The sequence below is a fragment of the Acartia tonsa genome, chromosome 14, assembly GCF_053477335.1.
Source record: "Acartia tonsa isolate MP-2025a chromosome 14, ASM5347733v1, whole genome shotgun sequence".
Classification (NCBI taxonomy): Eukaryota; Metazoa; Arthropoda; class Copepoda; order Calanoida; family Acartiidae; genus Acartia; species Acartia tonsa.
Window position 1 is genome coordinate 40386578 of NC_137273.1, and position 23790 is coordinate 40410367.

At 31.8% G+C, this 23790-nt stretch overlaps 1 protein-coding gene across 1 annotated transcript in view; it reads right to left on the reverse strand.

The window, feature by feature from the left end:
- LOC145306102 (glycine receptor subunit alpha-3-like) overlaps positions 1–23790 on the reverse strand; it is a 44396-nt gene that overhangs the window by 5501 nt on the left and 15105 nt on the right. Inside the window, exons 7-14 of the mRNA XM_080148045.1 lie at positions 18764–18813; positions 17186–17248; positions 16819–16880; positions 16097–16181; positions 10299–10329; positions 4503–4579; positions 3701–3792; positions 3241–3279 (exon numbers count right to left, since the gene is read on the reverse strand). Of these exons, the coding sequence (XP_080004171.1) occupies positions 3241–3279; positions 3701–3792; positions 4503–4579; positions 10299–10329; positions 16097–16181; positions 16819–16880; positions 17186–17248; positions 18764–18813 (499 nt within the window). The remainder of the gene's footprint in view (positions 1–3240; positions 3280–3700; positions 3793–4502; positions 4580–10298; positions 10330–16096; positions 16182–16818; positions 16881–17185; positions 17249–18763; positions 18814–23790) is intronic.

Here is a 23790-nt window from a genome sequence, read left to right on the forward strand (position 1 = left end):
TAATAATAAATGTTCCTATCCGTGTAAAAAATTCCAACGCATGCCTATGATAAACTTTTTCTTATAACATTCCACTAATTGCTTTTTCTCATTCTTTTACATACATACAATATTTTATGCATTTTGGAAATTTACCAATTTAAATTCAAATATTTTTATACTTATTTGTTATTTGTCAGAGCAGCTGTAACTTTAAATTTCAGTTGGATGTCTTTTGCCATACGTTAAAATGGTACATACTGCTGCTATCTCAGGTGCATGAAACAAATAGTAAGAGTAAGGGGAATGCCTTTACGCATAAAAAAGCTCAACTCATTACCATGCACAGTTAGGACTTACATAAAAAGGCTGTTACCACATGCTATGCACGCAGTACTGAATATAATTCTTTTAATAAAGTAACAGGATGTATGTCTGTCTTTTTGTGTGTACCAAAGAATCTCGCTAACCGCTGAACCGTTATGGTACTCCTTTACAGGGTAGCTTCTCATATATCCTGGAAGGTTTATAACCATTATGGGTAGGACACCACCACTCACTTAAGAGAAATCGCCTCCTTAAAAATAAACCCCACCCCCATAAAAAAAAATTATTTTTTCTCTTATTGGCGTGGATATATTTTCCAATTTTTTATTTTTTCTTTTTCTAAAAAAAACTGCACCATTTGACCTTGATGTCAATTGATATTAAATGTTCTTAACATACATATTCATTCTTATTGCGTTAGAGCAAAGTATGGTGACGTCCAATAGCTGCGAAGCCCTTTGAAAAAAAAATAGTTCAAATTTGTTGGTATCGTAAATAAGACAGTGAGGGAACTTTGGAATTTATATTATATTTTATGAACCTTTATTTTAAATTCTTTGGCTACTTTGGGTCCTTTTTAAAAACTGTTCAGTAATTTTTATCTATAGAAGGGATTAATTTTGTTTATTAAAATAGGGAATGTAAATAAATTTTTAGTCCATTTTCTTAAACCTTAAGTATAATAAACCTTTATAAATGTAAAATTTATTATAAGGGTTTTTTTTTCCTATGCCTGCAAGTGGCCCTAACCCTGCAGAACTAACAAATACTCAATATAACCTAAACTAACCTGACCTAAAGCAAACACTGCATACTATCTCTTATTATATAATACATGTCATTGCTTTTACACAAAGTGCATGTTGAGCACTGATAACCCCCTCCCCACTCCCCACTCCCCCATCTTATTTTTGAAATAAATTGAAAAAAATGGCTACCTAACATATTTTTTTAATAACCCACGCTTTTTTTTCAATTTATTACAACATAAGAAGGGTGGGGGAAGGGGGGTACAGTGATTTGTGTAACAGTGCTGAAAATCATTACAGACCGACTCAAAGTGATGATTGAAGAGAAGCTACGACGCCAAACACTGCATACCATATCTGTTATTTCATAATACTTGTATAATATTGTACCTGTATGTTATCAATGTAATTTTGTATTAAAGAACATAATTGTATTGATTTGTTCAACTGGAGGGTAAAAATATTCAGAAAACTAAAAAACAAGGATATATCCCCTCCCAATAAATTAGCTTAAAACCCACCTAGGACCAGTAGATATATTCTATTCGATGCATACTCGCATTGGTTCAGTGGTTAGTAAGATTTTAAGACATTATTTTATTATGTAATGTATGTAATAAAATAAATTTTAAATATGTATTTTAAACTTTAATCAAATGCTTTGTTAAAATCAATGTGTCATTAAATAGCATATAAAATATACCAGTATGGCTTGGAAACCGATCAAAGACCAGAGCAAAATAATTTTACCTCACTAAAATTTTAGTTTTTTTAAGAATTCACCTCAGTTCTGTGCAGTACCGAAAAATCTTAAATCGTATTGTATTATGGATAATTTTCAATACATAATCTATAATACAAAGTAGAATGATGTCTGTCCGTCCGTCTGTCCGTCCGTCTGTCTGTCCGTCCGTCTGAAGCTTAAGATCTCGGTAACCACTTAACCGATTGGATTCTACTCTTCAGGGTATATACCTATTGGTCCTGTGGTGGTTTTAAGCTATTTTCTTGGGGGGTGGGACACCCTTAACCCCCCCGAAAATGAAAATTTCCCCCCCCCCAAAAAAAAATTTTCATATTTTTTTCTAATTTTAATGTTTTTTATGTTTTTATATATTTTTATATCTTTTTATATCTTTTTATATTTTTTTATACTTTTTTATATTTTCTTTATATTTTCAATTATTTTTCTTCTTTTTAAATTTCTTTTCTTCTTTTAAACTTTGTTTTATCAAATTCAAAAAGATTGTGAAAACTTCCTTCTCCTGTAGGGGCGAAGCCCCAAAAAAGGCTAATGGCAAAGAAATTTTAAAAACAATAAAAAGAAAGAAAAACTCAAAGGTTTTAAATAATATAAATCAATATAAATAAATATAAAAAGTTATAAAGAGTTATAAAATGATATAAAGAGTTATAAAATGATATAAAGAGTTATAAAATGTTATAAAATACAGAAAATATCTAAAAAAATGTAAACAAAATTTTAAAAATTCTCCCCTAAACCTTTAGAAAAAAGCCCCTAGAGGCTAGGGGCGAAGCCGCTAGTAAAATAAAAAGCATTATAGAAAATGGATTAATTTAAATTTTTTTATTTTATCTAAAAAGATAATTTTGCATATAGATTGTAGCTTTATTAGGGTCTTGCACATAGGTTAGCAATATTTTTTTTTATTTAGACTTGCTTAAAAACTTAATTTCATTACAAAACGTTTGATGCTATCCCATCCTATTTTAGGTTCTAGTGTCGAACCTCTGTAATAGATTGATTATTGCAGAATATACAGTTACAATTATATCAGTGCTGCTCTTTACAGATTATATTACAACACACAAGAATGTACAAAATCAAAGCAGGAAAATCAATGTTTTATTTTGTGTGTTTCTTAAGATCTTTAAACAGATAATGTAACAGATTAATAATTTACAAGGAATCTTTGTATCATTTTTGCTTTGTTATTATTTTCAATGTAGATTAATATTAGCACTATTGTACTTTTTCCCAGGAGGAAGGTGACAATTGTCTAAAAATGATACTGGTACCCGAAGTAAGTATTATATTCATTGTCTCAAAACTTTGGACACTTCAATTGATTTTTCATGGTGCTTCCCAACTAGCAGCGTCCAAACTTTTCAACCAACAATTTTAATGTGTTTGTGAGTAGCTAAACTTTAATGGTAAGTTTACCTCATTCCAAATCGTTGTTCGTTCTTCCTCTCAATCTCACTAAAAAAATTATATAAAAAATAATAACAAAGATAATTATATTCAGATAAGTATCTCAGTTTATTAGTTTTTATATAAATTTTACATTTTTTAAAAACAATTTTTAAATGAAAAAATTTCAACTATGTTAAAAAGTTACATTGCAGTAGACGAGTTTAATGTATTAAGCCATAATAGAATGTAGCATTATAAAATGACGTTATAAAATACAAATGATAGGCCAATATATATTTTACCATTGGTCAATATAAATGTATCATTGGTTATTTTAATCTTATGACATAATTTTTTATTAGACGCTACAAGTTTCTTTTTAACTATAAAATAAACTTAACTTAAATATTTTTTCAGAATGCAAAGACGAGACGTCTAAAGGGATGCCCCCCCCCCCCCCAAAAAAAAAGGATGCGTATAAAATTACCTGATATCCCCCATAACTACATTAACAAAAGCATACTCTATGAGTGAGAAGAACACGAAAAGTGTACACGAGGACATAAACATGTCTATAGCCTAAAATACAAATAGTTATTTATCGCATCGTATTATAGACAGCTTTTCGCGGATATTAAAATTTGTTAGCACCGATGGGCGAAAGGCCCGGGTTAACAAAACTGGTACTAATTTTATGATTTTCTTTTAATATTCATGGAAAATTGTCTGTAATACGAAGCTATGTATTTTTTTTAGTATGGCTGACAACTGGTTATATTCCAGCGGATATATATCGGTTTCGAAACCATCCGGAAAATTTATATTCTCCATTTTTAGTAGCGCAGCTACTTTGTAGCCTTGGTATGTCCGTCTCTTACAACATTATTCTATGAATTAACTCAATAATTTTCAACACAGTCTCTTTTATTAACGTTCTTCTTAATAAACTTATTAGATTTACTGAATATGATATAAGAGTTGAAAAATTAATGAATTTTTTATTAAAAATTGTATATCATACAATTTAAAACGGCTTGTCAAATTTTTAGATCTAAACCCGTGGCTGTGACTTAAAGCGTTGCGCATCCGCATGTTGTCGAGTAAGTGATGTGTTCCGATCTTTGCCAAGCACTGATTCATAATTAAAGATGATAAAAATACTGCTATTTCAGGACCGTGACATTAATAGCTAGAGAAGGCGAAACTTATTACCATGCATAGTTAGAACGAAAGATCTTGCAATCAAAGGGTTGGTTGTCTATAAGACGTTTGACTAAGGAAAAACTAACCTTTATATATGAGACTGGAGGCAATGACTTTTGACTGTTTGCATGCTGGGTTGATAGTGTCAGCAAAGAGGTCACGCCTTTTGTTATACAATGTAACTTTATAATTAAGATATGTCCGTCTGTCTGTCTGTCCTTTACCCATATTGGGTTGATAGAAAGTCAATTAAAGAAGTCACGCCTTTTGATATACAATGTAACTTTATATTTAAGATATGTCCGTCTGTCTGTCCGTCATTTAGGCATATTGGGTTAATAAAAAGTCAGTAAAGAAGTCACGCCTTATAGGCATTATACAATGTAACTTTATAGTTAAGATATGTCCATCTGTATGTCTGTCCTTTAGAAATATTGGGTTTATAAAGTCAGTAGGGAAGTCACGCCTTTTTTTATACAATGTAACTTTATAGTTAAGATATGTCCGTCTGTCTATCTGTCATGTTTGTATGTTTTGGTTGATAAAGTCAGCTAGGAAGTCCCCCCTTTTTTTTATACAATGTAACTTTATATTTTAGTTATGTCCGTCTGTCTGTACGTCCTTTAGGTATATTGGGTTGAAACAAAGTCATTAAAAATGTTGTGTCTTTTTGGTATTTTACAATGTAACTTTATAGTTAAGGTATGTCCGTCTGTCTGTATGTCAAAATTGCATATTGGGTTGATATAAGTAGGATATTTGGTGCTTTCCCTCGTAGTGCCTACAGAGCATTAAAAACCTATCCCTTAGGGTACAAGTGTAATTTACATTCCATGTCCTCTCCCTCACAGTAAATTTTTAAAAAAATTAATGTTCTGCAAATTGTCGTTCATGTTAAATTTTAAGCGAAACCAATGAGAAAGGGTACATTGGACTGTAAATTATATTGGTACCCAAAGTTTAGTTATCACATTATCTTATTCGTTGGCAAAAAAAAACTTAATTGTACTGTGATTGATTGGTATAAACCAGCAGTGTCCAAACATTTAAACCAATAATTTTGATAAACAGAAGGGGTGATTTTGTTTATAATCATTGGTTATGTATATTAATTAACTTGCCATTGTCTTATCCCTTAAGACTGCTGGATAAAAAACCATTCTTGGTACATTTTAGGCGAAACAAAAGTGGTAGACTCTGACAAAAAAAAAGATCCATTCAGCACCTTTAAACAAAAGTTTCAGATCTTTGATTCAGCAATTTTTATTATAGATTTGACCCGTAGGAGGGAAAGATACAAATTTAATTAATATCTTGTCAATTAACAATTAATTAAATGGAGTTTATCCCGGAAAGGGAGTGTCATTGGACTGTAAATCACACTGGTACCCAAAGTTTTATAACCACACTATGTTGGGTACTCTCATTAAATTTCGATTGGCTAGTTCTAAACTAGTAGTATCTAAACTTTTCAACCAGTAATTTTCATCTTTAGCAAGTGCAGTTAAGAATAGGAAAAACACCCCCTCCCCCATCCTATTTACATTTTTTTTTTAAATAATTGGATGGGGTATCAGTACTCAACATGCACTTTGGGGGGGGGGGGGACATTGGACTGTAAATTACACTGATACCCAAAGTTAACCGCATTATCTTATCCTTTGGCTCAAAAACGTTTGGTGTCTTTAATTGATCTTTGATCGATTAGTTCCAAACTACTTAGTGGCCCAATTTTAATCTATAACAGGGGAAAACAACCCCCCCCCCCCTACTTTATTTTCAATCTACATTAAAAAAAAGGGCTAATGGGGGGGGGGGGTAAATCAATACTTAACAGGCACCTTGTGTGAAAACCCCGACAAACAATCTACTACTTTATATAATGGGATAATAAAAAACAATTATTAATGCAATATAAATGTACAATAAAATCTTACAGTGAATTACTTTTACATGAAGCAGGGATAGGGAACTAGAAAATAAACTACCCTTTTCCAAGTTTTCTGTTTCTAATTTGGAACAATTACAACTTTGGGTACCACTGTTATTTTCATTTCAGTTATCTCTCCATCAGTGGCTTGCTCAGCTTGCTATTTTTAATAAAATGTAATTTTTGTAATTATTTTCATGACTTTTTCTTATATTTACGAAGAGAGGAGACATTAAACTGTAAATTATGATACTCAAGTTTTATAACTAACTTTTCTCATAAGTTGTCTGAAAAACTTCACTTTTATAGGATCTAATTTGGAACTGATAGAACAGCTAGGCGAAGGTTGCTTGACATAAACATGTAAATACCATGGCCTGATCAGGGATCTTAAGGGATAAGACAATGGACAAAAAAATCCCCATTGATGATGAACAAAATTATACCTTCTGTAGATAAAGATTATTAGTTAAAAAAATATAGAAAGAAAACTACCTGCAAATGAGGGCACTTCTAAAAGTGTTTGTTTTTCAAATCCATATGTAATATATAATTCCTATACTTTACACTTACAACAAACACACCAAATCTTTAGACACACTTAAGTATTTCACCTCAACTTCATCTCACCTGTAGAGTTTATAGGTGGGTATTGATAAATTTTTATAAGTATAGTAGAAAAAAAGAATGATCCCGAGGATTATTATTTCTTTTTATTCTAACTTTAACCATGTGAATTTAAGCCTGTTTTTCATATGGTGACAGACAAGAAAAATTACCTCATCCAATAGAGGGTCAGTATATAACCTAAACAATATTCTTGAGGTGAAGCTTTCGGTAGTCTGCCCATTAAAGCATTCTGCAGTTTTCATTTAACAGGCCACACTTATTTATCCAGGGATAGGTATAACAAACAATGGATTTAATTCTAAAATAATATTTGGGGGGCAAATGGAGAGGTCGTCAATATTACGATGTGTTGCCCCCCAACGATAGCTGAAAAAACATGTATAGGTTTCGTGATTTTTCCCCCGAATTAGATTCGTTATTGGTATAAGCTGTTATTTATCCATCATTTATAATTTAAAGTTCAGCTTTGTATCCTTTAGACACAGTTTTAATCAGTATATATTTAGGATTAGTATTGACCTAATATTTGTATCATAAACATTTTTTTTTTTAAATTCTTAATGACGCTTATTTTTCTTTCTAGAACTTACTTATTTTTTTAGTATAAAATTGACATATTTTGAGAATAGATTATGTTGAATAAGTCTTGACTTAATTTAAATGTACACCTTTTATGATAAACGGCAATTTTTCTTTCTCTTTTTTACTTCTGGTTTAAAATCAACTAACACTTTTTTTAAAGAGAATATCTTGGTATAATCTTTATTTAATATTGTTATAATAACTCTTATAATTCAGATGTAAACTTTTTTTTTATGTATATAATTAAGACAAATAAAGAATCAAATAATAATAATAATAATAGTTAAAAAATTTGGACACTACTAGTTTGAAACCAACCAATAACAACCAATCTGGCAAATTTTTGAGCATATAAGCTAATATGCTAACAAAACTTTGGGTACCATTTAATTTACATTATACTGTCCCTTCCCTCCCTGGAAAGGTTGCTTGACATAAAAAAGTAAATACCATGGCTTGACCAGGGATCTTAAGGGATAAGACAATGGACAATAAATCCCCAATAATGATGAACAAAATTATTATTGGTTGAAAAATTTGGACATTACTAGATTGGAACCAACCAACTACAATTCTATAAGTGTACCCAAAGTTTTTAAGCCAAATAATGAGATAAGTTGGTTATAAAACTTTGGATACCATTTTAATTTACAGTATACTGTCCTTTCCCTCCCTTAAAAGGTTGCTTGACATAAACATGTAAATACTATTGCCTTAACACAATTATATTAATCATCTTATTTTTGGCGGGTTTTTTTCGGGGAGGGAGGGTACATTGGACTGTAAATTGCACTGGTACCCAAAGTTTTATAACCACATTATCTAACTTACAGAAAAAATTATACTTTAAATTAGTTTTTGCTTTATACATAAATCATAGTAGATTTTTTTCGGGGGGGGGGGCCGGGGGGGGGGGTAAGTTAATTTATTACATAAATGATTTCTTATTAATCTTCTTTTTTATTCTTATTTGGATAATATTAAGATCATTCTTAAAATCCCATTTTCTAAGAAATGATAATATTGGAATCACGCAACTTAACATCTCTATATAACATTAACAAGCGGCTACGCCCCTAGAAGCTTCTAGTTGCACTGTAAGTTTTTGTTTTTTATAAAAAAAATAATGCATAACATCTTTATATAACATTCACAAGCGGCTATGTTGCGTTCAAGTCTGTACATAACATATCTATGTTGAGTTAAAAATAAATTTAGATTTTTTTGTGATTTCTCTTGAGAGAGTGGTGGTACCCTCCCCCAAAATAGTTATAAACCTTCTCGGGACCCATGAGAAGCAACCCGATCGATTCACCGGTTAGCGAGATCCTTCGGTAAAAATAGACAAACAAACATCCTGTTACTTTTTTAAAAGTATTACTTAAAAATACGCTTGACTTTTATAGAAATCTATAAAATCCACGGAAGTAAGGGGTAAGACAATGGGCGATAATTAGAGGTATATCCCCAATGATGATTAACCAAATTTTCCCTTCCTTAAAACTAAAATAGTGGTTTAAAGTTTAAACACTAATATTTTTAAACCAATAAATCAAAATAAGATAACGTGATTATAAAACTTTGGGTACCAGTGTACACTACAGTCAAATGTTCCCTTCCTCCCTGTGTAACACTAATCTATAAAATTTATCTGACTGTATGTATTATATACATCATCTTGAGTGACATAATTATAATCAAAATAAGGATGACAACATCCAATAAAGCGAAGCTCTAAAATTAGTAAGTAGAACATACAAACATTAACATTTGTAGAGTGCCAGAACTTAATTGTCAAGTAAAAAGAAAATTATAAAAAATATGATATTTTTTAAGGACATACTTACATTTAGGCCTTGATTTTAGTGATCTTTCGATTGTGATATTTACTTTGTTGGTCCAGGAATCATTTTTACAAATATTATGTGAATAAGATAATAATATAAACCAAAATTTGTTGAAAAAAATAACTTGTTTAAAATGTACGTATTGACTTTCTGATTACGCTTAAATGCTTTCTAAATCGTAGGTAACTATTACAGAAATCATCATGCACAGTTTGAAATCGATAGGAAAATTCTAACATGCCTAAGTTAACATTCAAAGTTATAGAAAAGCTTCGCTTTTAAAAATTGGCATACTTATTCCATAATTAGATTATTTTCTTATTGTGTACAAAAGACAATACTATAGCTTTCATACGGGGAGGGAGGGGACATTGGGCTGTAAATTACAATTTCACCAAAATCTTATAAACACGATCTCTCATTCGTTTGCTTATTACTTTGAGTACTTTGATTCCATTTCTAAACAATAAGCATATATATTGAATCTACAGAAGGAGAATATTTAATAATCATCATTTAGGATTATTTCAATTTATCGTCTATTATCTTATCCCTTAAGAATTTTAAATCACTACTAACGTTAATAAAAATATTACCTAAATACTCTTTGACATTTAAGATCTCGCCCACTGTTTCACCGATTAAGGGGGAAAGCTTTAAATAGGAATGATTTTAAGCTATAAAGTTTTAGGTTTTAGGCTATTAACCCCTAAATGCTGGTTGTGCAGACTCTAACATGTTATCAAAAATCGTTGGTAATTTTTAAAAATAATTCTGCGATTTAGAAAAAAGATTTGTTTGTCCTTTAAAATCTCGCTAACCATTGAACTGAAGCTTCCTATGATTACAGGGATGGTTTAAGGCTATATTTTTAAAAGTTTTATTGTATTGACCTAGAGTAACTCTTGCAGGAACTGCTTCAGGCTGAAAATAGAAAAAAAATATATATTATAATATTGTTTCTCATATTCATTCGAAACCGATTAATATCCGGTGGATTAGAACCGGTTCTCATTCATACGAAAAAACTATGTCTAGCATCGTATTATATTTAGTTATCTACGAATAAAAAATGTACAATCATAAGTATAAAACCTATTTTTTAGCCTGTGCCTTTGGAATATCGAGGCTAAAAATCTGGTTTTAATCTTATAATTGTATATTTTATATCCGCGGAAAGCTGTTTATATTACGATGCAAGAAATAACTATTCTTGTTTGCACAAGCATATTATTACCTAAGCATTTATTTTTGTATACTTTTGTTTAGGATGTAAATCAATTTCTCTCATTGTCTTATCCCCTAGATCCCTGCTGTACCTGGACAGTACACTATATTGAGTGTACAAATGGTGTACCCTTACATCTTCAGGGTGTTTAAGGGATAAGACGATGGACGATATGTATGTTAATATACAGTAAATCCCCAAAAATTAAGATACCACAAAAATTATTGATTATTGATATTCTGTTTATTTAATGATAAATAAACCTTTACTAAAATATTTGTAAAATTCGGTGGACCCAGGAGGGAGAATACATTGGACTATAAATCACACCGGTACCCAATGTTTTTTAACCACGTTTTATTATTCGATGGCTCAAAAACTCAAACAAAATTGGTGGTGGAAACGTTTGGACACCTTTAGTTGGATACTAACCATCAAATGTATTTAAAGTACCCAAAATTTTTGGCAACGAATAACTTTGGGTACTAATGCCTAGTGTACTCTCCCTCCCTCTATTTAACCTCACCCATATTATTGATAGAGTGGTAATAATGAATTCTAAATTAGGTTATTGTTAGTCAAAATATTATAAAACTTTGGGTACTAATGCCCAATGTCCCCTCCCTCCCTGTATTTAACCTTACCTATATTATTGATAGAGTGGTAATAATGAATTCTAAATTAGGTTATTGTTAGTCAAAATATTATAAAACTTTGGGTACTAATGCCCAATGTCCCCTCCCTCCTTGTGTTTAACCTTACCCATATTATTGATAGAGTGGTAATAATGAATTCTTAATTAGGTTATGGTTAGTCAAAAGGACACGGTTTATTTCATCTATACTTCAATAACACTTAATATATATCTATCTATTTGCGTATCTATCTTTTTTCTCTCTGCTTAATTATCTATCTATCTATCTATTTTCGTAACTATTCCCTTTTCTCTTTTGAGTAGTTAGTCCTAGGATAGGGTTTTACTAATAGTTATCTATCTATCTATAATTTTCCTCTCATTTTTCTCACTCTCTATCACTCTCTCTTTCTGTATCTCTCTCTCTCTCTCTCTCTCTCTCTCTCTCTCTCTGTATATCTCTCTTTCTGTATCTCTCTCTCTCTATCTATCTCTCTCTTTCTCTCTTTTTCCCTGTCTCTCTCTCCATCTTTTAACTTTCTTTCTTATATATCTTTCAAATCTATCTACCTTTCTTTCAATTTCTTTCTTACTCTCCTTTGATCCCTCCTTCTTTGTCTTTTTCTCTTTATCATTTTATCTTCTTTATCGTATCTTTCCTTCTATTAATGAATCTTCTTTATTTATCTATTTATTACTTTATTTTCCTCTCTCTTTTTATCTATCTATCTATGTGTATATATTTATGTTGACCCTTTGTGACAAATCCCAATTGACTTGTAATACAATATATATTTACATATTTACAGGGATCTAGGGGATAAGACAATGAGAGATGAATAACAAACAAAATTCATAAAAGTATCCAAAGTACCAATTGACTTGTAATGCAATTTATATTTATATATTCACAGGGATAGGGGGGATAAGACAATGGAAGATAAATTAATCTTCCTCCTAAAATGTAGAATTCTGCCTTTGGTAGCTGGGGTAAAGTTTGGGGGAATGGTAGGTTGTAAATTGTACTAAACCACCATTGCCTTCTCCCCCCCCCCTGCATTTTATTCTTGTATCCTATCATATAAAGTAGTAAGAATTTTTTTATCTGTAACTTAAGATATTAATAACTACAATTCTATTTAAAGATTATTTTATTGGTAAGGTTTTTAGCTATTTCTTGTCAATCTCTTCCCCTTCCCAGCCCCTACGTTGCCACTAGAGGCTTGGGGCGCAGCTAGAAAAATATGAATTTCTGTCTTTTTACCTACTACTATTACTCTGAATCTATATTGTAACAGGGATCTAAAGAGATACGACAATGGCCGATAAATTGATGTATTTTTCAAAGATAGTACACAAAATTACCCCTTCTGTAAATCATTATTGGTGGTTGTGACATTTGGATACTCCACTTAATGAACCAACCAATTCAATAAGGTCCCAAAAGTTGTAATCCAACGAATAAAAAAAATTATAAGACTTTGGAAGCTAGTAAAATAACAGCCCCCAGTGTCCCCTCCCTCCCTGATATGGTAAGCTAGAAATTAATTACACCATACATATGTCACTTGTGTGAAGATATATTTCTAAATTATATTCATCTACATATTACTATTTATAGAGATGTTTATATACATTCCCAATGATGATAAACAAAATTACCCAATAATTAGATAAAATTATTGGATACTGCTAGTAACTACAAATCAACAAGAGTATCCAAAGATTTTCAGCCAACAAACCAGATAGCATTGTTATAAAACTTTGGGTACCAGTGTAATTTAATGTCGAATGTCACCTCCCTCCCTGTATCCTATTACATCTATAATACAAAGTAGAACGATGTCTGTCTGTCTGTCTGTCCGTCTGTCTGTCCGTCTGAAGCTTAAGATCTCAGTAACCACTGAACCGATTGGGCTCTACTCTTCAGGGAATATACCTACTGGTCCTGTGATGGATTTAAGCTATTTTCTTGGGGGGTGGGACACCCCCAACCCCCCCAAAAAATGAAAAATCCCCCCCCAAAAAAAATTTTTTTTTACTTTTTCTTTTTAAATATAAAATACGAAAAATTAGGTTGATCAAACCTCTTGGGGCACAGCCCCTAGAGGCTAGGGGCGAAGCCGCTAGTATTATATAAAGCTTTTTTGTCTGTAGCGAAAGATCTCGCTAACCGCTGAACCGATATGGTTCGCCTTTACAGTGAGTCTTCTTATAGGTCCTGATATGGTTTTAGGCTATTATTTCTGCTTTTCTATATACATTCGTATATATAGAACCCCTAGATGCTAGGGACACGACAACTAGTATCTATATATTATAATACATAATAATTACACTGGTCAATAGTTATATTTACATATTGGGGTGTTTCTACACAAATGACCAATGTCATTATTAGACAAGCGTTATGTTTTATTTATGGGTAGTCGTAAATATCAGACTGAAAGTTTATTTTTATTCATCCATATAATAAAGTACCAGGGCGTCTGTCTGTTCCCCCACTCTTCCAAGAGATATCAACCTTGTAGAATAATACTTCCAACATACTCCCCTAAAGGCCTCAAGGGGCGTAGCCACTATTTCCATTATATAAAGATTTAAGGTTTAATGATTGGGATTTTTTTGGTATTTTTAATTTAAAAAATAACATAATATCATAAGGTATCCTTTTTACTTTAAGCTACTTATTTTTTTATTGTTGCTGTTATTACTAATAAATTTTAGCACAAATGTAAAAACATGCATATTTGCTGATACCAAATGATCCTAGAACTGCAAGTCCATATTATTCATGTGTATATATGTATAATATTATTCAAATATGTATATATTTATTGTACAGATAACAAATGTCAAGAAAGTCCAATCAGTTAGTAAGGGGGTGGGGGGAGTGGTGATTATCCCCCCCCCCTCAACAAATTTAGGGGTGGGACAATATTTAGTTTTACACCATCTTCCCAAATACCCAACCCCAAAAGTTTTGGCTTGGCTTCGGGCCATGGTTCAAATCTAAATTGTAGATTTCCCCTGAAAAAAAATGTTTAACACACCAATATGACTACGGACAAATTCTAGTTATAGAGTAGCTGCGCTAATTATAAAAAAAAACAATTTAGGATAATTTTTAAATTGACTATTTTCAAATATTTTCAAACTTTAAAACTCCTCATTTTTACCGATCAAAGTTTATAAAATACATTACAAGTTTACCCTTTCTTAAATCTTTTAAACCACTCACCTTATCCCCCTGAAAATAAAAAGCTTGGATGTCACTGATTCAAAGAATTGTTCCTGTATTGCTTAAACATCAACGAATTTTTGCAGGGAGGGAGGGGGCATCGATTTCTTATTCGTTGGCTTAAACACTTTTGGTGCTTTTATTAAATTTAGATAGTTTGGTTCATAAACTATACAGTATCCAAACGATTCGACAGTTAATTTTATAATTTATAAATGGATAATTTTGTTTCTCGTATTCATTCGAATCCTGTGGATAGGAAACGGTTCTCATCCATACGAAAAAACTATGTCTAGCACCGTATTATAACCAGTTTTCTACGAATATAAAAATGTACAATAAAAAAAAACTGGTTTTAATCTTATAATTGCACATTTTATATCCGCGGAAATCCGTTTATAATAAGATGCGAGAAATAACTATTATCATCATTGGAGATTCCTGTGTATCCATTCATCATTCATTGTCTTATCCCTTAAGATCCTTGTATTGTTGAAAGTAGCTGACATATTAAAATCCTTGGGATAAGAAAAGAAATAGAAAAATCGGCGTTATTCCTCAAAGTGCCTTCTTGAGCACTTAACCCCACCCCCCTTCCATCTTATTTTTAAAATATATGGTTAATGACGGATGGTGTATTTTTTCGTTGTTTGTTGATTATTCTAGGTCTGGTTAGGTTTGGTTATATTTAGCACTAGGCAGCGCCGCAGGGTTAACGGGCGCCTCAAATATAAAGCCCCGCAGGGTCATGGCATCCGTAGAGGTAAGGAATATAAAATTTATTTATAGAAAATAATTGAGGGGGGGGAGTGTCCGTGTTCGACAGGCACTTTGGTAGAAAGCACCGAAGAAAAATATTTTATAACTGATAAACCCTTTCATTGTCCTTTAAAACAACCAGCTTGAAAATAGCGAGAAAAAAATGTAGATCTTTCTACCGCTCTTGAATAGGTGAACCCTATCTTATCTTTCACAAAATTATGATAAACAAAATTTTTCAGCGGTACATTAAAACTATTGGGGGAAAAATCTAAATATTTTTTATTGTCCCATTTGGATCTTTCCCTCCAAATATTCTAAGCTCCCTAAGGCAGATCTACTTTATAAGGTTTGAGGGAGGAATCATTTGTCTCCATCATTGCTTTTAAACTTTTATACCATTTTAAAAGAAACACTTTCATTTTTAAAGTGAAACTATATTTAAATTTTTAATTCGAAATTTAAACAGACTAGATTTTAAAAAGCATTTAACTTTATTTTCCCTTAAAATAAGAAATGGAAATATAATCATTAGTAAAGGACCTGTATGTTCAAATGCTACTTTATGCATGTATTGTATATCTTTAAATAATAGTAACAGAATGTTTGTCTGTCCGTTTGTGTGTGTATGTAGCGATGGATTTTACTAACCGCTAACCGATTTATTTCTCTTTTAAAGTGAAGCTTCTCATAGTTCCAGAGATAGTTTATTTCTGTTTTAGATAAGGGTGCCTACATCCTCCCATCAGAAAATTGACAATCCCCAACATTTTAACTAAATGACCAAACTAAATTAAATATTGAGTAGCGTCGCTTGAAATGTAATTACCTTAATCCAGAAAGAAATCCAGGACATCATGACAATTATACAAGTTGGTAGATACGTGTGGAACATGAAGTATCCCAGTCTTCGACTAAATAGATAGATAGATAGATAGTTAGATATTTAGATAGATAGATATCCAGGAAATCATGACAATGATACAAGTTGGTAGATACTTGTGGAACATGAAATTTCCCAGTCTCAAACTAAATAGATAGATAGTTAGATAGTTAGACAGATATATGGTAAAAAATAAGGATACATTTTTGAGCAAAAAATATGTATAGGTCTTTTGTAGCATGAGTTAGAGAATAATTAAATAAATACAGAATACTCGTTGGTAAAAGAAATCTACAATATAAAAATTAGCTGTCCATCTTGAATGGCAGCCGATAAAATCACAGAATGGAATGGATGCTTCAAATTAACAAGGATGACAACAACAATATGTATTGAAGCCCCTGCAGAATTTTAATACATAACTCAGTTGCTGATTTTTTTCTATAGATTTTCATTCTAAAGTGTTATCCAAAATAATGATTATGGGGTGTCCAAATTTCATAGAAAATACAATCAAACGCTTTACTTAATTCAAACTGTTTCAAATAATCATATTAATGTGTAAATCTTAATATTTTATACATAAACAACAGTTAATTACGAAATAAAGAAGAGATACATGCAATTTATTAAATTTGTTTTAAATTTTTTTGAACGCGAAATATTACCTAAATTTGAATTGAACCATAACACAGGTAAAGTTTCCAGTTGAATAGGTGGCTGTACAATCCTAGATAGATAGATAGATAGATAGATAGATAGATAGATAGATAGATAGACAGTTGCGTAATAGCACGGTAATGAGTTGCGCTGTTTGGGGTCAAGTTATTCCCCCTTATCTAATTACTTATATAGCACACCTGATATAGCAACAGTAGGAACCATTTTCACATATTTGCTTATTGACGCAGTGTTGGGCCGAGATTCGAACGAATTTCCTTCCCGACAGCGAGCGGAGTCGCCCGTGTTACGCCTTAGTCGCGGGTTTAGATGGATAGATAAATAGATAGATAGATAGATAGATAGAAATATTACCTCTGTGGTACTCTCAATAAGCTCTAGCTGTGGTAATTCTAAATCCTCTACAACCAATGGAACCTAAACATATATTTGACATTGTTTTAACTAAAGTTAAAATCAAGATGTAATTTAAAGGATTTTAAAAAGATTTTTTGTGTATAATATTTATATGTTCTACATTTTAAAAAAGCTTTACATAAAAAAGCTGTCCCGGAATGGTTTTAGGATACTTTAATTTAATATTAAAGTCTTAGGTATACCACTTTCCCCATATCCTAATACATCAAGTTGATAAGGGCGTACGTTTATCATATCAATGTTTAATCCTTATATAAAAGTAACAGGATGTCTTTCTGTCTATTAGTACCGAAGAATCTCGCTTATAGCTCCTAAAAAATGCCCCCCCCCCCCTCAAAAAATATTGTTACATTTTTTAAAACCTTTTTTTTCAAGTACCTCTAGAGGCCTTGAATTATATATAACAAGTATATGTGGAATTTAAGTTTATTATATTAATGTTTAATCTAATAAACAATGATAGAAATCTTTATATAAAAGTAATAGAAGGTTTGTCTGTTTTACCGAAGGTACTCGCTGACTGCTGAATCAATATGGTTCTCCTTTTCATTATAGCTTCTCATGGGTTCTGGGAAGGATTATAAATATTTTGGGGGTGGGTATCAACATCAAGCCAAGAGATATAGCCTCTAGAAAAAAATTGCTCTCCTCCCCCAGAAAAAAAAAATTATTCCTTTTAAAACCTAAAATTGAAAATGAGCAGATGTCAGGTGCCACTAGAGGCCTCTAGGGGCATAGCCGCTGGTATGTACCAAAGTATAATAGGTACATAATTTAAGTTTATTGTATCAGTATTTAATCTATTGTAAATTAATTGTGTCTTTCTACATTTACTTTAGTTTAATTTTAATACACGTTCAATAAACATATTCATGTTTATTTATTCATTTTTTAAAACCGAACAAAATGTCCATAAGTATCTCAACAATAACAAAAAATCTGAAGAAAAATAAACAATAAAGTATGAAAAAGTAAAAAATATCTACTACTAATAGCGGCAACGAACCTAGAGGCTTCTAGTGCACTTGAGGTTCGGGAGGTAGTAGGAAGTCGATCACTCCCCCAATACTCTCAATTATAGTTTTAAAAAGCATAGAATAATTGTGTTTAGTAAGGTAATTTTTCCCGGGTTGATTTCTCTTAAGAGGATAGCTTTATCCCCCCCCCCAAAAAAAAAAAAAAATAGTTATAAACTTACTCAGACAATGTGAGAAGATCCATTTTGAAAGAGAACCATAGAAGTTCAGCGGTTAGCGAGATTAATTGATACAACACATCTATAGTAGAGATGTATATAAAGATAACTACCTGCCCCCTTTTCCAATGATCTTTTTCGTCTGCTGGCAAATTGTTATCTGCTACTTGGCTGTGTTAATATTACGAAGTCAATTGAGAGTCGTCACAAGGTCCTTGGGATGGGGACATACAGTCATTTAACCCCTTTCCCCTCTAGTGTTTTACTCTAATATTGATATAGATAGACAAACATCCTGTTACTTTTAAAATAAAATTTACCTTATCCTCTGGGAACCACTCGAAGATCAGGTCATCTGTAGTATGGGATACTGAAAACAAAATTTGCAATTATTGGTGGAAATGTTTGGACACTTCTAGTTTGTATTATAACCCAATCAAAATTTGATAATAGTCCCCAAAGTTTTTTTTAAAATTAATAAGAGGAGACTCTTTTAAAATTATGGTGACCAGTATAATTTACAGACCTTAAAATAAACCTGAAAAAACATATCAGCTAGAACTTTAGTATCATCTATATGTTACCTCACGATACATGCGTTTTCAACACGCTTCAGAAAAGAATCGAATTCGAAGCCGTGTTAGAAAATGGTTGAGAGGAAATTCAGAGTCCAATTTTGTACAGTACACATTCTTGTTCACCATATCGTATTATAGACAGCTTTCCGCGGATATTAAAATAACAACTTATTAATTAAATCCAGTTATGTTGGCATTTTAAATATTCGTTGAAAATTATCTGCATAATTTTTTAGTATGGCTGAGAACTGGTTCTAATCCAGCGGATATTAATCGGTTTCTAATCCATACTGGAAAATGACTTTCTAAACGCTATACAATAATAATTAAATGCACATAACATTAAGTACATAGATTGGTTATCGTTAAGTTTTTACAAAACCGATAAATCTACACAATAGCCAAGTGTAAATTTTTACTTTTGATATGTATAGTTATTCATTATTAATGAGTTAATTCCTTTTTTTTCAATTGAAGAAGGGATAAGTCAATGGACACCAAATTAATTTACATTGTACATCACTAATGATGATAAACCAAGTTATCACTCAATTACAATAAAATTATTAGTTGAAAAGTTTAGGCACTGCTAGTTTGAAACAACCAATCACGATTTAATATAAATACCCAATCTAAGAGCTTGTTAAAAAAACTAATTGACTTATGTTATACTAGCGGCTTTGCCCCAAGAGGTTTAATCAAACCAATTTTTCGTATTTTAGATTTAAAAGAAAAATAAAATAAAAAATTTGTGGGGGGGGGAATTTTTTTTTTTTTGGGAGGGGGGGTTGTCGACCCCACTATTTTAATTTTAGTTTATTTTTTGGGGGGGTTGTGGGTGTCCCACCCCCCAAGAAAATAGTTATAAATCTTCCCGGGACCTATGAGAAGCTACCCTGTAAAGGAGAACCCGATCGGTTAAGCGGTTAGCGAGATCCTTCGCTACAAACAAACAGACAGACAAACAAACAGACAGACAGACAGACATCGTTCTACTTTGTATTATAGATTGTGTAAATACCTTTATTTTTTCCTTGGATAAAGTGCCAAGTAAGGTAATAAAATCTATTATAAACATCTGATCATAATTTAGATAATAATGCATGGTGTTTTTTTAGTTCAGCCAAAAAAATAAATAAATCCACCAAATCATTAATGTAAAAGATCTATATCCTTTTATATAAAGTAGTGAGCTTTTTTTTAGTATGTATCGAAAAATCTCGCGAACCACTGAACCGATATGATTTTCTTGGAAGCTTCTTATAGATCCAGGGATGGTTTACAACTATTTCGGGGGAGGGTAATTCCAACCTCCTCCTAGAATTAAATCGCCCCTAGAAAAAAGGACCCCAATACAAATCTTTTTTTTTACTTTTTCTGTTTAAAAATAAAATTGAATATGGGAGAATCGACTCCCCATTTAACCCCCCCCCCCCCCTTAACCTCTCACGAATGCCAACATATGCCTCTAGGGGAATCTTCGCTAGTATCAGATATGTAGAGTCAAATTTAAAATAGTAGAAAGATATTAGAATAAACAGAGATAAGGGATAAAACAATGGATATTTAATTTTTATACAGCCCAAATAATGATAAGAAAAACTACCCATTAGTAGAACCATTGGTAGAAAAGTGTTGACACCCCTGAGAGAACGTGTTCATAATACTTTGGGTAGTAGTATAATTTATAAACCTACTTTTTTTGAAGTATTAATAAAACACCTAAAAGTGCGCTTAATACAATCATAGCCAAAAATATAATTAAAAAAATATAAAGGAATTACTTTTCCTTAAATAAGGACAATTTATAACTATTTAAGACAATTAATCTATCTCCCTTTCGCCCACTTAGTATTTTCTGGGCATGAAAACAATTGAAAATACTCGCATTTATAAAAGTAGAACGATGTTTGTCCGTCTTTTTGAAGCTTAATATCTCCGTAATCGCTGTACTGACAGGGAAGGCGGGGGGGGGGGGGTTATACACTACCCTTCCCCCTTAATTTTTGTCTGATTTGTTGAGCTTTGCATTTGTGGAGGTTGCCATCCTTGTTTTCCACCATTATTAATTAAACTTATGCAAGCGTAATCATAAATCATAACTGGGGAAATACAACAATTTATTGTCTTATCCCTTTAGATCCCTGACATGTGATACATTTTGTAGTCAAGTTTTAAAGTTTAGACAAACATATTTGGGCCAATCCTTTCATACATGTCTGAAGAAAACTTTTTTCAGTAGCAAAGCTACTCTTTAATTAATTTAATAAGTCCGTCTGCTCGATAGTCCGTCAGTCTGTCAGTAACGCTTTGGGGAGAAATGGACTTTTTCGGCTTCTACATAGGATAGATAGCTAAAATTTTTGGTGAAAATTCCTTTTACAGATTTACATGGCTCGTCATTCTGTCAGTTATGCTTCAAACTTTATGAATAAACCATTCAAAATTTGATAAAAGTACCCCAAGTTTTTATAATAAACAAAATTACCCCTTCCGTAGATCAAATTATTGGTTAAAAAGTTTGGACTCCACTATTTTGATTCAACCAATTCAAAAAATAGCTAACAAACGAGTATATAAAACCTTGGGTACCAGTATAGTTTTCAGTCCAAAATTGTCCATACTTGTTGTTGAATGATGTAAAATAATGCATATAGTGAGAAAATAATAAGAAAAGTAAACATATACATATAATATTGATATTGTATAGAAATAGAATACAAGCAAGTGTAGGCTTTGATCAATATCCTTGCACGCATCGTATTATAGACAGTTTTCCTCTGAAAAGAAAATGGATTTCAGGTCTAATATTATGATTCTTATTTCATTATTCCTGGAAAATTGTCTATTTTACGATACAATACACAATTTTTCAGTATGGGTCAGAATAATATTGATATTGTATATCAAAAGAATACAAACTAGTGTAATCTTCGATAGATATGTATAATAAATTTATAGTATAGATGTATAACCAGACAACTACCTGGATACCCTGTCAAGGACCTTTTTCGTCTGCTAGCAAATTGCTAATTGCTCTTGTAGCGACTTGGCTGTGTTAATATTCCAAAAGCTATTCGACCCAATTGAAAAACGGCATAGGGTCTTTTGAAAAGGGATATACAGATATCTAACCCCTTCCCCTCTGGTTTGTTTTATTCCAATGGATGTAAAGGGTATTAAAAAAAATGCGTAGATTTTTAAAATTCAAATTGCGCGGCTTGTGTTAATGGTAGAAAAAGGAAGTTTTAAGTCAGTTGGAACATTTTAACACGTAGCTCTTAAACTATGTGTAGCACACGAATCGCTTTTATATTTCCTAAAAGTAGACTTAATAGCGGTTCTAACCGTATGAGTATCTTTTTCCTACCATTAAAACAAGCTGCGCAATTTGCATTTTTAAAATCTACGCATTTTTTGCACACCATTTATGTCAAGTTATTACTACAAAAGGAAAATCGGTCTTTTTATACACTTGATTATAAATGCAAAGACTAGCATATAAAACTGAACAAAATAGATAGTGTTATACACTTGATCCTAAATGCAAAGACTAACATATAAAACTAAACGCTTGCCAACAAAAGAAAATTAAGTTATTCCATTAGTCTGTTAGGAAAAAGCTTTCCCCGGTGGATCCGGCGGATTAGAACCGGTTCCCAGCCATACAGAAAAATTATGTCTAGCATCGTATTATATCCAGTTTTCTACGAATGTAAAAATGAAAAATATTAAGATAAAAACCAGCTTTTTAGCCCGTGCCTTCCGCTATCTCGGGGCTAAAAAAACTGGTTTTAATCTTATAGTTGTACATTTTATATCCGTGGAAAGCTGTTTATAATTCGATACGAGAAATAACTATTCTACATTCAGAGTTTATCCGTCTTTTATGGATAGCTTTTTTAATTCTAAATTTATCAATGTTGGAATCGTTCTATCTGTTTTAAACCTTGCATGGAGTTTCAGTTAAAATATGGTATCCTATTATATAAAGTAGTAAGGTATTTTATCTGTGGTTAAGGTTTCTATAACTTCTGAACCGATTGAGTTCTCCATTTCAGGGAAGCTTGAAAAATAAAACTTTTCATTCTTTAGATTAAAATATTGGTTGAAAAATTTGAACACTACTTATTTGAAACCAACCAATCAGAATTCAATAATAATTCCTAACAAATAGGAAAACGTGGATAAAGCCTAAAATGTCACGTATGGCGTCATAAAAATCCATCTTTTTGGGGGGGGTTTTCTTTCCCACTTTTCCTCTCATCCTTCCTTTTTAGACGTATTTTTATGACGTCACACGTGACATTTCAGGCTTTCTCGATAACTTGGTTATAAATCTTTGGGTACTAGAATAATATACAGTCCAATGTCCCCTCCCTCCCTGCATGAAAAAACAAGGATGACAACATCCATAAAAGCGAAGCACTGAAACAGTAGGACAAACGGACATTAACACTCCACACCCCTCCTTAACCGAACTTTAGATTAAAAAAATTTCCTAAACATTCGGACAATTGGGCGTTCAAATATGACCTATTGGTAGTTAGAATCAGTTGAGAACAAAATCCCAGCCGTTCCTTCTTGCCAGGTCCTATTTGAACGCCCAATTGTCCGAATGTTTGGGAAATTTTTTTAATCTAAAGTTCGGTTAGGGAGGGATGTGACTCATATAGTGTCAGAACTAGATAATCAGAATATAAATGTATAAGAGTCGAAGCAAAATTGTAAGTAAATTTGTTGAAAAACTGCTTGATACAGGATAATGT